The 17,213-nt window shown below is 41.5% G+C and overlaps 1 protein-coding gene across 2 annotated transcripts in view; it reads left to right on the forward strand.

The window, feature by feature from the left end:
- The window catches only part of CPNE3 (copine 3), a 105,375-nt gene extending 98,280 nt beyond the window's left edge, over window positions 1-7,095 (forward strand). For both annotated transcript variants that reach the window (XM_069731574.1, XM_069731575.1), the window contains exon 16: window positions 3,626-7,095. In XM_069731574.1, the coding sequence (XP_069587675.1) occupies window positions 3,626-3,736 (111 nt within the window). In that variant the 3' untranslated portion in view covers window positions 3,737-7,095. The remainder of the gene's footprint in view (window positions 1-3,625) is intronic.
- Window positions 7,096-17,213: the final 10,118 nt, after the last annotated feature.

Raw genomic sequence — 17,213 nt, forward strand, 5'->3', positions numbered from 1 at the left:
TGGCTCACCACCCCACGTCCCATCGTTGTAAGCATGGCTCACCCTCCCTCCGTCCTACTCACCCTCCTCACGACGTCGCTGCATCTCCATTGTCCAGGCACGGCAGCTCACCTGTGCTGAGCGGTCACATGGTACCGCTCATTAAGGTAATGAATATGCGCTCCACACCTATGGGAGTGGAGACGCGTGCATATTCATTACCTTAATGAGTGGTACCACGTGACCGCTCATCGCAGGAAGAGCTGCTGGGACACAAGAGATGCTGGGACGGAGATGCAGCAACGGCGCGAGGAGGGGGAAGTATGACGTCTTCTGGAAGCCGGTAGCTGTCACCGTGCCACAGCCGCCGACTCCTGCCGCTCCCCCTCCCCTGCCGGCTTTCTGGAGAATGACTCATGTATAAGCTGAGAGGGGCGTTTTCAGCACAAAAAATGTGCTGAAAATCTCAGCTTATGTACGGTAACTGTGGTTTATCACATCTTTGTGGAAGCTGAGTTCAAATTCCCTAGCCGCACCTAGGCCTGATTACTGCCACACATGTTCTCAATCAAGAAATCACTTAAGTAGTACCTCCCTGACAAAGTGAAGTAGTAAACCACAGGATCCTCAAAGGCTAACCATCATGCCTCAATCCAAAGACCTTCTGGAACAAATTGCAATCGAATTAATTGAGATCTATCAGTTTGGAAAAGGTTATTTGAGGTCTGAAAGCACTGGGGTTTTTTTTTTTATTTTGACCATTTTTCTTTGTCAGAAAAAAGATTATTGCTTGGAACTTCGGAGATATGTTGTCAGAAGTTTATAGACTAAAAGAACAATTTACATTTTACTCAAAAATATACCTATGTAGAGAAAAATCAGACAAACTGAATATTTTGCAGTGGTCTCTTAATTTTTGCCAGAGCTGCATATTCTGAAACATTTTTATGATTACAATTAAGCTTTGTGTATGAAGGCAGATATGTGCAGATACCGATAGGCACTGGTTTGCGTTATGGCCCAGGTCTACAGGGAAGGGTGGATTCATAGCAATTGCTTGTTCCAGATTATCGGACAGTCTGAACAGACCGGCAAATGCAAGACGAACAAGCAAATGCTCATTTGGCAAGTGCAATGTTTTTTAAGCTGGCTTTAAAATCATTGTTACGGGCAGCACATTATCCTGTGTAAAGAGGAGAAGCGCTGCCGAGAAAATGATATTCTATGCGAAGAGTTATCATATTAATGATCGTCCTGTGTAAATGGAAGTGAACTTCGCTTGTATAAAAGAGGCATTAATCGACCATCAATCGCTTACATATTGTCAATCGTACGTTCTTTAATCGCTGCTAATGGCATGTGTAAGCTCAGCTAAAATCCTACATTTGTCTTCTATCCAACATGACATTTCGGGGACTTTGTTATGTATTATGGCATTGTATAATATCAGAGTTGTAGGAAGCTGTGATTTAACAGGTAAAAAAGTGTAAGGGACCCTTCTGTACCTCTGCATGCGACTGAATTCATACAGAGGGATCCAAATGTAATGATGTGAATTACAGACTCCTGCACAAAGTTCTGCCTATAGGGCCATTCCATATCAAGTGAACCAATGAATATTACCACTATATTTTTAATTATTTTGAGGATTTGTTCTTTGGTAATACTTTGAAAATTAATTAAAAAAAAAAAACAGTATAGAATTTTTTTTCCTTCACATTTTGCATCCTCTAGCAAAGTTGTGAAAAAAATGTAAATTTCTTTGTTGCATGCCTTCATGTTTCTCCTCATAAGTCAGACAAAATACAAGACAGAAATGGGAAAACACCATTCAACTCAGAGCAGTACAGGCTTTTGACAGATATGTCACATGAGTATCTGTGTTAATATTTCACCCATGAGGAATCAAATGCAAAATTTCCAAAAATGCATTTCCGAAAAATCACTAGGATATTAAATTTGCAACAAAAAAAAAATCACATATGACTCATATGCCCCTAGCCACACCTGTACCAAAATTCAAGTTGGGCTCTCAATGGGATCATACTTAAAAATAAATAAATAAATACATTAAAAAAAAACTGCATAAACAGTGTCAACTCAAAAATCTTGAATTCATACAGTACAGACCAAAAGTTTGGACACACCTTCTCATTTAAGGTATGTGCACACGTCAGGATTTTTTTCTGACAAAATCCTGAGAATTCTGCCAGAAATCCGCGTCCTTTTTTCGCGCGGATTTCTCGCGGAATTTGCACGTTTTTTGCGCGGATTTTTTGCGGATTTATTTTTTTTTCCGGTAAGTCCTTTTTGATAGGAAATCCGCAAAAAATCCACAAAAAGATAGAGCATGTCCGGATTTTTTGCGGTATGCGTTTTTTTTGCGGAAAAAAACGCTAACATATGCACAAAAAATGCGGAATGCATTCTAAAAGATAGGATGCATAATGTTTTTATAGCGAAATTCCGCAAAAAAAAAACGCTAAAAATCCGGACGTGTGCACATACCCTTAAAGATTTTTCTGTATTTTCATGACTATGAAAATTGTACATTCACACTGAAGGCATCAAAACTATGAATTAACACATGTGGAATTATATACTTAACAAAAAAGTGTGAAACAACTGAAATTATGTCTTATATTCTGGGTTCTTCAAAGTAGCCACCTTTTGCTTTGATGACTGCTTTGCACACTTTTGGCATTCTCTTGATTGCCTTGCGCAGGCGTGTACTACGGAGGACCCAGCATGAACTTCAACCCAATATTGCGGCCAGCATGCAGCCTGCGGGTAAGGAAAGGGTGAATCAAACACCCGAAAACCCCGCCAAATTCAGGTGACAAGTTCCCTTTAATTTTTGCCAGAGCTGTGTGCATAATTTCTCTAACTCTGTGACCCTACAAATTAAGTTCCATGCACTGCAGCGCTCCTAGTTTGTGGCAGTGTAAGCCCTGCTCCTTTTAGTCATGGCCGTCCTGCTGTCCCTTGCATGGCCGGTAGCCAGGGTGCTGCTGTACGTAGAAAACTTTGAAAGGAACACATCCCTTCCATTCCCATGACCGTGGAGGTCGCAGACGTCAAACCGCTCACTACGTGATGACCTATGGTATTTTTCCAAGCTTAGGGTATGTACGCACAACGTTCCGCATGGAATTGTTAAAAAGTGCTAAAAAAACACCAAGAAGAACGAACATGCACACTGCAACGTCAAAACCACTTAGTGTTCACATGTTCGGTCTTTTGAGTTTATATCAATATCTTGAGGCTTCAAAAGCTGTGAAGCGGCTAAAAGTAGTGGCCCATCCGTTCTTCAAGCACCACTATCTAATATATGAAGTTGAAAAAATAAAAATAGAAAAAAAAAGAAAGCCAATGCAAAAGCAACGTCAGAGAAGACTTTCCTGAAGGGCCTTTTGCAGGTACGGCGGCGTCTAATAGAGAAACCTATTCGCAGCACAACCATCATGGTCACCGAATGGCTTGACCTGCACCTTCTGGACACTGATTGCAGCTGTGCTTAGAGACCTTGCACTGGTCCCGGTCTGCGCTACCTGATATTATATTATCTCTTGTAATATTTTATTTTGCTTTTCTTGATGTCAACAGTTCCATAAAGTAATTTTTTTTTCTTGTCCTCTTTCCTTAGGCTCCAAAGGAAGCCCTAGCACAAAGCGTCTTGGCCGAGGTCCCACAACAAGTCGTCTCTTATTTTAGTACATACAAACTCAAGCCACCTAATGACCCCGCTGCAAAGTGAAGACGCCACCCTGACCTTAACCTGTAGATTATAAAATTATACTGTTCTGTATATTATAATATTGTAATGTGCTAAGAAGCCACTGAAAGTTACAACTCTTATCCTGTAAGTTTTACCTATCTGCCGACTGTCACAATATCGCAGACTTGTTTTTATCCTTTTTTATGACAGCTTATGTGCCTTCCTGGAGCTGCCAGGTCATCCACGGTGACAGGCGGAGTATAATATGGGACTGTAATTGGACAGATCTTTATTCATCTCCCATGGTTTAGCATTTCAACATATATTGAACTAGACAGTCCAACAGAAAATGGAAAACCCATGAGACTCCTCTTAATTCAGGGATAAGTTTGAACTGTCTCTTACTGTCTGCTGAGCAGCAGAATTTACCATTTATCATAATGATCTGATATCAAGGTAAAAGATGATGTTTATGAAAATATAAAACTCCAAAAAATGCATTGCAGTAGGCGTAGGGGCTCATCCAGACGTCAATTTTTCAAGTACAAGTTCTGTACGTGTCTTTTACGGATAGACGTTGTTCATACCTAGTCTACGGGGCTGTTCACTTGTCCGTGTATTTTTGTTTGCCAAGTGGTCTGCACCAAAACAGAGACTTGTCTGATTTCAATCCGAGTCATGGATCAAACTCGCCAATGCAAGTCTATGGTTCCGTGAAAAAATTGGAAAGCACATTGATACCATCCACGTCATATATTTTTCATGCGCGAAAAATTGGTGAAACCGATAGCAACGACCGACACACTGACCAAATTCTGCTGAAAATTGGATCAAAAACACTAATGAAACTCTACAGGTTTTTCGCGTATAATAATAATCTTTATTTTTCTATAGCACTAACTTATTCCGCAGCGCTTTACAGTTTGCACACATTATCATCTCTGCATATGAGAAATTACTGACAACTGAATAAGACCGAAGGGTAGAGAAAATAACTTTAATATGAGTTCTGTTGAAGTTTTGGGGAATTTTATGGAAGGATCCCACTCCTCCACTATGCCTCACCCACTTAAAAAATAAACACGGAGAGTAGCAAAGTATTGAGAAAAGTTAAGCATTTTTTTCCACCAGTCATGTGCCAAAATTTGCTGTTATTTTTTTTTGTGCTTGAAAACTGGCATGTTAGATTCCCCACTTCTTTTTTCATTTTTACTGGAATATTGTAATGTTTTTATATATTTATATTGTAAGTTAGTTGAAAAGAGTTATAGCTGATAGAGGGCATACTGTGATATAGGTACTAGCTTTAAAGGGAATCTGTCAACAGGTTTTTTCTATGTAATCTGAGAGCAGCATGATGTCTAGGCTTACACCCCAATTCCAGGGATTTCACTTACTAGGCTGTGTGTTGCTGCTTCAATAAAATCAGTGTTTTATCAGCAGGAGATTATCACTGCAGGACTAGGTGTCTCATATCTCCAAGTCAACTGATCTGTATAGCCTCATCCCCACCACTGACTAGCAGGCTTCTGGCATTATACAGTGCATCCAAAAAGCTGTCAATCAGTGATGTGGGTAGGGGTATACAGAGCTCAACATTCAGAGTGCTGCTAGACCTGCAGCAGGTAAAACATTGATTTTATAAAAATAAGAGCATGCAGATTAGCAACTGACACGTCAAGGGAATCAGGGTCTCGGTCCCTACATCATGTTGCTCTTGGATTACATAGCAGAACCTGCTGATAAATTCCTTTTAAAGGAGCACTCTGAACAGAGCAGGATTTTATATTTTGATCTTTTTTGTATCATTCTGTTATACAGTTATTAAAGGATACGGACACAATTATTTTTGTTTTTTTACTTAACTGCATGCATTTTGGGCCAAAAATACATTTTTGGAAATGGGGTGTCATTAAAAATTAGCATATTCAATTGTCCAAATGAACAGAAAACCATGTACTATTCTTTCACTGTTTCCGCTGGCATTATTAAAACTTAGATATTATATCGAATCAATTGTGATATTGCCAAAATGAAAAATCCCTAATATGTGGGTTTGGAAATATTGCTGTCAAAGGCTATGTGCCTGCAGTTTTAGAGCAGAAATTTAGTGGAAACTCCTCAAATTCTCCTACAAATGTCAAAACTCCTCCAAAACTTTGATTTTCTGCTCCAAAATCTCAGCAAAAAGAACCTCCATGTACACATAGCCTAAATCCGAGTACTATTCGTCGGTTGTTAAAATCACACATTTCGGCTTCATCAGGGGTACAGGAATGAATATCCCTGGTGAAGCCATGCTGATGATGAAACATTTTGGAGTGATGTGTATGGCAGATACACCGTCAATGTGACTTTTTTCCTGCAGCAGGAGAAGGGAGGAATAGTCTTCACAATTAGATAGCAATGCTATGTTTTAATAATAATTTTTAAATTAGGATTGAAAAATGTCATTCTTTTTTCTGTCCATTTGGACAATTGTATATGCGTCTTTTAAATTCTACCACAATTCCAGGGTCCGAATTCTATTATTGCATCATTAAAAATATTGCCCCATTTTGCTTTTCAGGCTTTTTGTTTCCTTGCACATTGCTGGCTGCATAGAAAATGCCTGCCAATAATGGAAATAAATATGTATGGAACCACAATTCTTTTAATCAGAGTTTCCTCTAAAGTGCCTTTCCATAAAAGTGGAGCAGTTCCTATTAATATGGAAAAAGTGCTAATATATTAGTGTAATGGACTAAGATATTTCACCTGCAGCCCCTTGACACGTCCATCATCCTAGTATTATCTGATACACGTGTTTGTCACGGTTTGAGGTCGTCCATCACCTGTAATGAATGTATGGGTGAGAAGTGTCCGGCGTGGCAGCGTGTGGATAATGATGTTCCTTTGTGAGTGAAGGATAAAAGGTCCTTGATCTTGGAGAAGGCATCGGCATCCAATGCTTAGTAATAAAGATGATGAATGGTAACGATGGGGCTGTAGGAAAAGGACGTGGGCTCCATGCCAGGCAGAAGTCATTGAGAAGGCAAAAGCAACAGAAATCTCAGAGACCTGAAGAAGGAAGCTAACCGAAGCCGAAACGGACGACACATACAGGGAAACGCAAGTGGCCCATTCTCTCAACATTTCTGTAAGCCTTTATGTATCTGATACCTGCAGCCATATGGGATGGCACAATATTCAGTGGATTATACCACAGCACAATGGATGTTACGCTGTTAAAATTAAAAATGAAATGATACTGAAATTCCTGCAAAAGTTTTCCTAGGGATAAACAAATGCTCCATGTCTAATGTGATAGTGCCGCAGTTTGCGTGCACACTTGCTGATTCTTTTTTTTTTTTATTGTACCAATGTATCAAGGATAAAAATAAAAAAACAAAAAACAATTGGGCAACTTTGTGATAGGTCTTAATTTGAAAAAACAAAACAACAAAAAACACAAGTTTTTCTATGCAGGTCTTCATGGTAACAGACCACAAACTTACAACTACTGTATCTTCTGCTACATCTGTTCCCTACTTATTGCTAGCTTGATAGAGACGAGCAAAGAGTTTTGCCTGACCCTTGCCCTGTGGTCATGGACTGCTGGCCACTAGGTCAGACCTCTACGAACCTCCTCCTCACTCCTGCCTTCTCCGACTCCTCTTCTGGTTGTGTGGTTCAGCCCATCGTCATCATTGCGGCATGCAGGACAGATGACGTTGCACCGGACCTACTGATCAGAAGAGGCATTGGGGATGCTGGCAGATGGGAGGATGTTCACCGGGTCTTGGTCCGGTGGCCTTTGATTACCGATGTGATTGCTGTACCAAGATCCTGTCAATCATTTTGCACAACTCTACTTCTCACTGTAGTATTTGCTAACATACATTACCTTCATTTTTGGTATTAGATGCATTTGCATCATAAGTTGACTGTAGTTTCATTTTCCATCATTTCACTGACTAGTCTAGGCTTAGACATATAGCGTAAAGATATTGGAGACATAATTCCATGCCAATCATCTGTATCGTAGTTGGCATAGAATTGTAAAAACTCCTTCAGCACATGCTGTGGTAACATGACACATGGCCAGCTTCAAACAAAGGGATTCATACCCCCACACTAGCTAGCTGGTATGCAACCTTCTACAGGAAGACCCCTGTGGATCCAAGCAATGTGGCCTGAGTCCTTTGTTCAGCCAGATAGGAATTCATAAAGGAGTTATGGAAAAACTATACGTCCTAGCTGTACATCGTGTATATTTTCGAGATCCCAGAACAGGACAAGTGCCGGCCTCGGTCTCAAGTCATTCTAGCACGCAAGGGAAAGGAGATACATAGAACAGCCAGTAGCAGCTATGTAGCAAAACTGTATTTAGTTTGAGTAGCAGGGGTCTGGTCGGACCTGATGGCGCCAGAACCGCTGCCCTAGGAAGGGGACCACAAACCTCCCATGTGGCAGCCTCTCCCCCGCAAGCCAGACCTTTCATCTAACTGGTAACTGACCATATGTTCTGCTTATACCTTTTGTCCTACCACTATTGTATCTGCATATCTGAGCATTGTATAGGTATAACCATTGTGTATATATATATAGGTATTGTCTAATGTACCCTTAAGGTGATTAAATATATAACTTAACATTGGACTGCTCTTTTATCTCGATCCACGAATCCATACATCCGTTTCTCGGCCTAATCTCACATGCTACAGGGGGCTGGCTTCTGGCCCGATATAACCCTGTTAACAGACAGGCATATATCGAACGAGGAACTGGTGGCAGTCCTCTCAGGATGATAAGGTTCTGCTTCAATAGTGCTAGTGAAAGGGGCCTTTCAGCCTGTCAGGGTTGTGGGCGAATGTGGTACCACATCAGTGACTCTGTGGGCCACCTTCTCTCACTCCCTGTGCCTCCATGTACCTGTGTGGACAGTTGGTTGTCAGTGTAAAACTGTGCCAAGTGGACCTTACGTGTCCCACGGGGGTGCTGATTGTCACGTTGTTACAAGTGGGAAGGCTTACCACGTGACCCTGCTGGTGTAATATTGACATCAGGCAAAGTGACGAGCTGTGGATCCTTCACGTTCATCACATATAGAACATTTATTAAATAATTTTGCAGATTTCTCTTTAATGCGTTACCTGTTTATAGGGACAGTCATCTTCTCTGAATGTCTGTAAGTGAATTATGAAAATTCAATTAAAAGAAACCTGTCAAACTTTTATTCCCCTCCAAACCATGAATATGATTCCACAGCACTGTAGAAGATAAACCAATCTATCCCTTATGATACCAGAACACTGGCAGCGAGGAATCATGTTTTGAATTGTTTGGAAGTTCATTGACACATGATGATGCACTTATTGCTTCTTAACCTCTACTGTGTGTCCAAACTAGCAGCATCCTCCAATGGCTAACTGACAGGTGATTGATAGGTCATTTGCTCTGGTACATGGACAAGCAGCCAATTTAGAGGGCTGCTAGGTAGGAAATACAGTGAGAGGCTCAGAAGCTAGAAGTGTATTGTCACGCCACAATGTATTTCCAGACACAACTTCAATATGCAATTTCTCGCCACTGCAACATTGCTTTGGGGTCCTAAAGGGATTGACTGTCTTCTTTTATAAAAAGCTAGACAATTATATTAATGGTTTTGAAGGATAAACATTCTTGATAAATTACTTTTATACCTAAAAGGAAACTTCTCTAGGTCAGTGTTGTGGGCATGTTAATTGTTATTAGCTGAGGCCACTTTACAGGAAGAGCAAGGAGCAAGTGATTGGTGTAGCTGCAAGGCTGGCCTTGTAAGTGTAAGCAGGTTGCAAGATGCAGTAACGGGTCAGACGCAGAGCACGTGGGGTTTACTTTAATAGATATACTCTTCGCAGGGAGAAAATATAAGAAACATCATAAATGAACAAGGGGTTTGGAACTCGGGGTAATCAGGTGTAGGGGATAGGATAGAAAGTTCAAGTATGGCAAAACTTATCAGTCCGACGACTTTAGAACGCAGTTTCCGAGCAGTGTACGTTGGCGCCAAGGCCCTGGCGCATGAGAGGTCCAGTGTAGTCCTGGAGAAGATGGCGTCCTGGATCCTGGCGGCGGCGGTGAATCCTTGCAGTCCAGTCCATAATCAGCGGGTGCAGAAGCGGTGATCAGGAAGAAACAGTACTTTATCTTGTCAGAGTCCAGGGACAGTAACTGGTTGGAAGCAGGTACAGCACGAGAAAAAAAGACAGCATCATAAAGAATGGGATCACCACAAGTCAAATGTCTAACAAATATATACAACAATCTTTATTTAGAGGATTCTGGGCGGCTTGGGTTCTACTTTGTAGCCGCTTTCAGCTAGGTCCCTTTGGATACTTTGCAAACCCTCTTTAAGCCTGCATGGGATACCGCCTTGTAGGATGGTTAGTGTGTCTCAGATACCTATTTGAGGAATTATGTGGCTAATCTTTAAGTGACACAGCATGCACATAGGGTTTTTTTTACTATGTTTCCCACTGTTTATGTGTATAACATTACTGGCATCATTCAGGATTAGACTCTCCAAGGCTGTTTTAGTATTATACTTTGTAATGTATGGACCCTTATCTCCCATTGTTTGCGGGAGTTTTTAATTATTTTTAACATAGTTATTGTGTGGTGTGGTCTAAATAAAGATTGTTGTATATATTTGTTAGACATTTGACTTGTGGTGATCCCATTCTTTATGATGCTGTCTTTTTTTCTCGTGCTGTGCTTGGTTATATTTACATGCATCAGGTGATCCCCGTTTAGCTATTGTGTTGGATGGTGCCCGCCCAACCTTTGCTGTTTTACTGGTTGGAAGCAGGTGTAATGGGAAAAAACCCAAAAGTCATTATCTCAGTAAATTAGAATAATTAACATAAAACACCTGCAAAGGCTTCCTAAGTAATTAAAAAAGTCCCTTAGTCTGTTTCAGTAAGCTCCACAGCCATGGGGAAGATTGCTTACTTGACAAACGTCCAGAAGGCAGTCATTGACACACTTCACAAGGAGGGTAAGCCACAAAAGGTCATTGCTAAAGAAGCTGGCTGTTCAAAGCATATTAATGGAGAGTTGAGTAGAAGGAAAAAGTGTGATAGAAAAAGGTGCACAAGCATACAGGATAACTGCAGACTTGAAAGGATTGTTAAAAAAGGCCATTCAAAAATTTGGGGGAGATTCACAAGGAGTGGACTGCTGCTGGAGTCATTTCTTCAAGAGCCACCACACACACACAGATGTATCCAGGACATGGGCTACAAGTGTCGCATTCTTTGTGTCAAGCTACTCATGAACAATAGACAATGCCAGAAGCGTCTTACCTGGGCCAAGGAGAAAAATAACTGGACTGTTGCTCTGTGGTCCAAGGTGTTGTTTCCAGATGAAAGTAAATTTTGCATTTCATTTGGAAATCAAGGTCTCAGAGTCTGGAGCAAGAGTAGAGAGGCTACAATCCAAGCTGCTTTAGGTCTAGTGTTAAGTTTCCACAATCAGTGATAGTTTGGGGAGCCATGACATCTGCTGGTGTAGGTCCACTGTGTTTTATCAAGATCAAAGTCAGCGCAGCTATCTACCAGGAAATTTTGGAGCTCTTCATGCTTACCTCTGCCGACAAGCTTTTTTGGAGATGGAAATGTCATTCTCCAGCAGGATTTGGCACCTGTCCACACTGCCAAAAGTACCAATACCTGGTTTAAAAACAACACTATCACTGTGCATTATTATTATTTATTTATATAGCACCATTGATTCCATGTTGCTGTACATGAGAAGGGGTTACATCAAAATACAGAAATCACTTATAGTAAGGAAACTAACAATGACAGACTGATACAGAGGGGCGAGGACCCTGCCCTTGCGGGCTTACATTCTACAGGATTATGGGGAAGGAGACAGTAGGTTGAGGGTTGAAGGAGCTCCGGTGTTGGTGAGGCGGTAGCTTCGGTAGTGATGAGGCGGCAGCGGGGTCAGTGCAGGCTGTAGGCTTTCCTGAAGAGATGGGTTTTCAGGTTCCAAACCACATGTATAAAGTAATCAACCAACAGCACTCAGATGAATGGTGCACGCTCCAAAGTCCAAGGATCCAACTGGACCAATACTCAAAAAAATTAAGGAAAGAACAGCATCCGTTCCAGGTGAAGAATGTTCACAAAAAGTCTTTATTCTGCCATCACAGGAATACAACGTTTCGGCCAAACATGGCCTTTGTCAAGTATACAATGTATCACAAATGGCCACCCTAAATAGTGTGGAGCCCATTCAGGCACCAATCACCATTAAGGGGCGGCCTTTATTGAATTTTTATAAAAACAAAACAATACGTGCAGAGAATACATATATAATAAAACACAGGCAATATAACACATAATCCCATATACATCATATAGATACTGTATTCAAAATGTAAAAGAAAACATGACCATAAACAAATACCCCAATCGTAGCTTCGCTATTCCGTTGCCATGGTGACATTCCACCAATCCACGGCTCCTCATTTTGTAAACAGATCTCATACCCAATCCCAAATTGCTCCCACAAAAAGGTGCAACAAGTCCCTATAGCCAATCATCGCATACCTACAGAGTGGTGTCCGTCAGCCAGTGAACGCCAGTGCATGCGCATGAAGCACACCTAGTGCTGGCGATCATGTGATCACCACACAGATGCGGCATACAGCGCACGCGCCGATCGCACAAGACCAAACGTCATCACCAGAGTCATCAGGTACACAGGACGATCACGTGAGCGGCAAGGAGGCGCTAGAGCGAGTAAATGCCCACACCCCAGAACAACCCACATGACACACTGGACCTGCGCTCACGGGGAGAACGTGGACTCTGCCAATTCCTTGGCAACAAACCACACATAGCTATAAGATAGATCCACTACATGGCGATTTGGCAGGCAAGAATACAAAGGAGGGAACATTAACAAAACTAGAATAAAAAGAGGGGGGGGGAAGGAAAAATCCTCCATGTCCTCCAGATGTCCCTGGATGTCAAATCCCAAGTATACTGTAAAAAAAAGGAAAAAAAAAGAAACGAAGAAAAAGAGAAAAAAAAAAATTACATCAGCACATATAATTAAAAATACACAGATGTAGACCACCCATAGAGGCAAAGGGAATCAGGACATACATATTTGTAGATTATATTCAACATTTAACCCCATGGGCTGTAGAGTCTCCAACATCGAGATCCACCTTAATTCCTTCTGTTTTAATCTCTGTGTCCTGTCACCCCCTCTCCTCAAAATAGGGACCCCATCGATAACCCTAAATCTCAATTGGTTAATGGAGTGCCTACACTCACTGAAATGTTTTGGAATTGGTAATTCAAGTAATTTAGTTCTTATAGTACTCTTGTGTTTGCTAATACGTGCTCTAACCTCCATAGTGGTCTCCCCAACATACATGAGTCCACACGGACACACTATCAGGTAGACCACAAACTTAGAGGAGCACGTATAGCGTTCTTTAATCATACATTTTTTACCAGTCCGAGGATGGTTAAAGCTATCGCCCTTTAACATATTGCCACAACATGCACAGTTGAGACAGGGAAAGTTGCCCATCTGAGGTGGACACAAGGTCCTTTGGATGGCAACCTTGCCTGTGCCCACGTCTGATCTCACCAATCTGTCTTTGAGGTTCCGTCCCCGTCTATATGAAAGAATGGGACGTGAACAAAAATCCTGAACATGAGGCATGCCTTTATTTAGTATCCCCCAATGTCTATTCAAAATGTTTGCAATGCCATTGCTGGCTGGACAATATGTAGAAACAAATGGTACACGTTTCTGCTTGACCTTACCTCTATGAGTTTGCAAATCATCATCAGATAATTTGGTTACCTTATCCCTATGGCCAATCACTTTCCTCTTAGGATAGCCTCTATGGATAAATTTATTACACATTTCCTCCAATCTTTTGTCACATACTTCGCTGTCAGAAACAATCCTTCATACTCGGACTAGCTGACTCCAAGGGAGTGAATCCATCATCCTTCTTGTGTGATAGCTGTCATAGCATAGAAGACTATTTCTGTCAGTCACTTTCGTGAACAAATCGGTGCATAAACTGTCACCCTGTTTGTAGACCATAGTGTCCAAAAATTGTACATTGTCCACCGAACTTGTCATAGTGAATTTCAGTTCCGGGTGTATATTATTCAATTCAGTCAAAAAATCTAAGAGGTCCTCACCAGTCCTTTCCCATATACAAAAAAATGTTGTCGATATAGCGCCACCAGGCCCGGACATGGTGCCAGAAGGTGGAACTGTACACATGTTGGTCCTCGAGTACCACCATATAGTTGTTAGCATAAGTGGGGGCCACATTGGACCCCATGGCGGTACCCTGTAACTGCTGGTAGTAATCATCCCCAAAGAGGAAAAAATTCCTCCTGAAGGTGAACTCCAGCAGTGTGAGGACCAACTGTGCACAATCCGGAGCCACGTCCGAGCCCGATAGCGCCACACCGACGGCATGCAGACCCCTTTCATGCTCGATAGATGTGTACAACGACACAACATCAAAGGATACCAGAATAGTAGAAGTACTTATTTGGATACCACTCAGTTTCTCCAAAAAATCATTTGTGTCTCTAATATAGGACCGGGCAGAGGTAGCAAAACAACATAGGATTTTGTCTAGAAAAATTGCCACCTTATTACACATAGACCCCCTACCCGACACAATAGGGCGCCCTGGGGGATTAAACAGATCCTTGTGTATCTTTGGCAAAGTATACAGAACCGGGGTAATTGGCGCATCAACAAATAAAAATTCAGACAGCTTCTGATCGATGAGTCCATTATTAAGGGAGTCCTCGATCAGAAGCTGTAACTCCCCCTGAAAACCAGAAGTAGGATCACATTTCAATTTCTTATAAACTGCAGTATCTGCCAGTTGTTCCATAATCTCCGCCTTATATTTTGCTGTATCCATGATCACCACCGCCCCGCCTTTATCGGTCGGCTTTATTGTAATTTCAGTATTGCCCGATAGATGATCAAGGGCCTGTTTCTCAACACTGGACAGATTATTATATCCAGTATTACGGAATCCGTCCTTCAATACTTTAATGTCCCTCTCCACCAGTTCAATATAAGACTCAACAAAATGATTTTTAACATGGGGTTGAAAGGAGCTTTTACTGAATAGACCCGCCCCTTTAAGAGTAAAACCACCCATGTCCACATTTGTGGATCCATCAATGTTTTGATGTATTTCAGAAAAGTATGAGGTTAACCGTAATCGTCTGAAAAAAGCATATAGGTCACATTCAATCTGGAACCAATCGGGAGAATTTTTAGGACAAAAAGAAAGTCCTTTAGACAAAATATCATATTCAACTTTTGACAACTGTACAGATGATATATTTACCACCAGCTCATTGCGGTTCAGTTCGCTTTCCGCCGCTTGTCCATATTCCGAGTTCTCATAGGGGACTTGTGGAACTTCCTCCGTTCCCGGTTCGTGCCGCCTCCTCCTATGTTTCCTCCCGCCTCTGCGGTTCCTCTTTTTGTTGTTGTGTTTTTGGTTTTACTATTCTCTTTTGTGTCTTCAGGTTTCTTGGTGGTGTGTGAACATGTTCCTACAGACTTGTTCACTGTGCAAGTAGCCCATGTGTTCCTGTTTCCATAATTGTTCTCTTGTGTCTACAAGACTGAGGAGTTATCCACCACTCCTCTTGGGCTATCTGCACAAAAGCTGTTCTACTCTGTATGCACACATGGATTTTTCCTCTCTGAGCCCTGTTCACACAGGTAATATACAGATGATCAGGTTTTTAAATACATCAGATAGGGATTGCATACATTAGTTAGGACTGCTCTGATAAGGGTATACCGTGAAGATTGGTAGAGCAGCTTAGTATACATTTTTTGCAAAAAACGTATCAACCAAATACCCTGTTTTTTACATCTTTTACTAGCACTTGCGGATTACTGCGATTTTTTTCAAACTGAGTGTTTTTGGTTTTACTATTCTCTTTTGTGTCTTTACATCAAAACATTGATGGATCCATAAATGTGGACATGGGTGGTTTTTGTTGAGTCTGATATTGAACTGGTGTAGAAGAACATTAAAGTATTGAAGGACGTATTCCGTAATACTGGATATAATAATCTGTCCAGTGTTGAGAAACAGGCCCTTGATCAACTATCGGGCAATACTGAAATAACAATAAAGCCGACCGATAAAGGCGGGGCGGTGGTGATCATGGATACAGCAAAATATAAGGCGGAGATTATGGAACAACTGGCAGATACTGCAGTTTATAAGAAATTGAAATGTGATCCTACTTCTGGTTTTCAGGGGGAGTTACAGCTTCTGATTGAGGACTCCCTTAATAATGGACTCATCGATCAGAAGCTGTCTGAATTTTTATTTGTTGATGCGCCAATTACCCCGGTTCTGTATACTTTGCCAAAGATACACAAGGATCTGTTAAATCCCCCCGGGTGCCCTATTGTGTCGGGTAGGGGGTCTATGTGTAATAAGGTGTCAATTTTCTAGACAAAATCCTACGTTGTTTTGCTACCTCTGCCCGGTCCTATATTAGAGACACAAATGATTTTTTGGAGAAACTGAGTGGTATCCAAATAAGTACTTCTACTATTCTGGTATCCTTTGATGTTGTGTCATTGTACACATCTATCGAGCATGAAAGGGGTCTGCATGCCGTCGGCGTGGCGCTGTCGGGTTTGGACATGGCTCCGGAATGGGCACAGTTGGTCCTCACACTGCTGGAGTTCAACTTCAGGAGGAATTTTTTCCTCTTTGGGGATGATTACTACCAGCAGTTACGGGGTACCACCATGGGGTCCAATGTGGCCCCCACTTATGCTAACATCTATTTGGCGGTACTCGAGGACCAACATGTGTACAGTTCCACATTCTGGCGCCATGTCCGGTCCTGGTGGCGCTATATCGACAACATTTTTTGTATATGGGAGGGGACTGGTGAGGACCTCTTAGATTTTTTGACTGAATTGAATAATATACACCCGGAACTGAAATTCACTATGACAAGTTCGGTGGACAATGTACAATTTTTGAACACTATGGTCTACAAACAGGGTGACAGTTTATGCACTGATTTGTTCACGAAAGTGACTGACAGAAATAGTCTTCTATGCTGCGACAGCTATCACCCAAGAAGGATGATGATTCACTCCCTTGGAGTCAGCTAGTCCGGGTACGAAGGATTGTTTCTGACAACGAAGTATGTGACAAAAGATTGGAGGAAATGTGTAATAAATTTATCCATAGAGGCTATCCTAACGGGAAAGTGATTGGCCAAATAATAAGGATAATAAGGATAAGGATAATTTGGATAAGGTAACCAAATTATCTGATGATGATTTGCAAACTCATAGAGGTAAGGTCAAGCAGAAACGTGTATTATTTGTTTCTACATATTGTCCAGCCAGCAATGGCATTGAAAACATTTTGAATAGACATTGGGGGATACTAAATAAAGGTATGCCTCATGTTCAGGATTTT

Source organism: Ranitomeya imitator, chromosome 6 (assembly GCF_032444005.1).
Source record: "Ranitomeya imitator isolate aRanImi1 chromosome 6, aRanImi1.pri, whole genome shotgun sequence".
Lineage (NCBI taxonomy): Eukaryota > Metazoa > Chordata > Amphibia > Anura > Dendrobatidae > Ranitomeya > Ranitomeya imitator.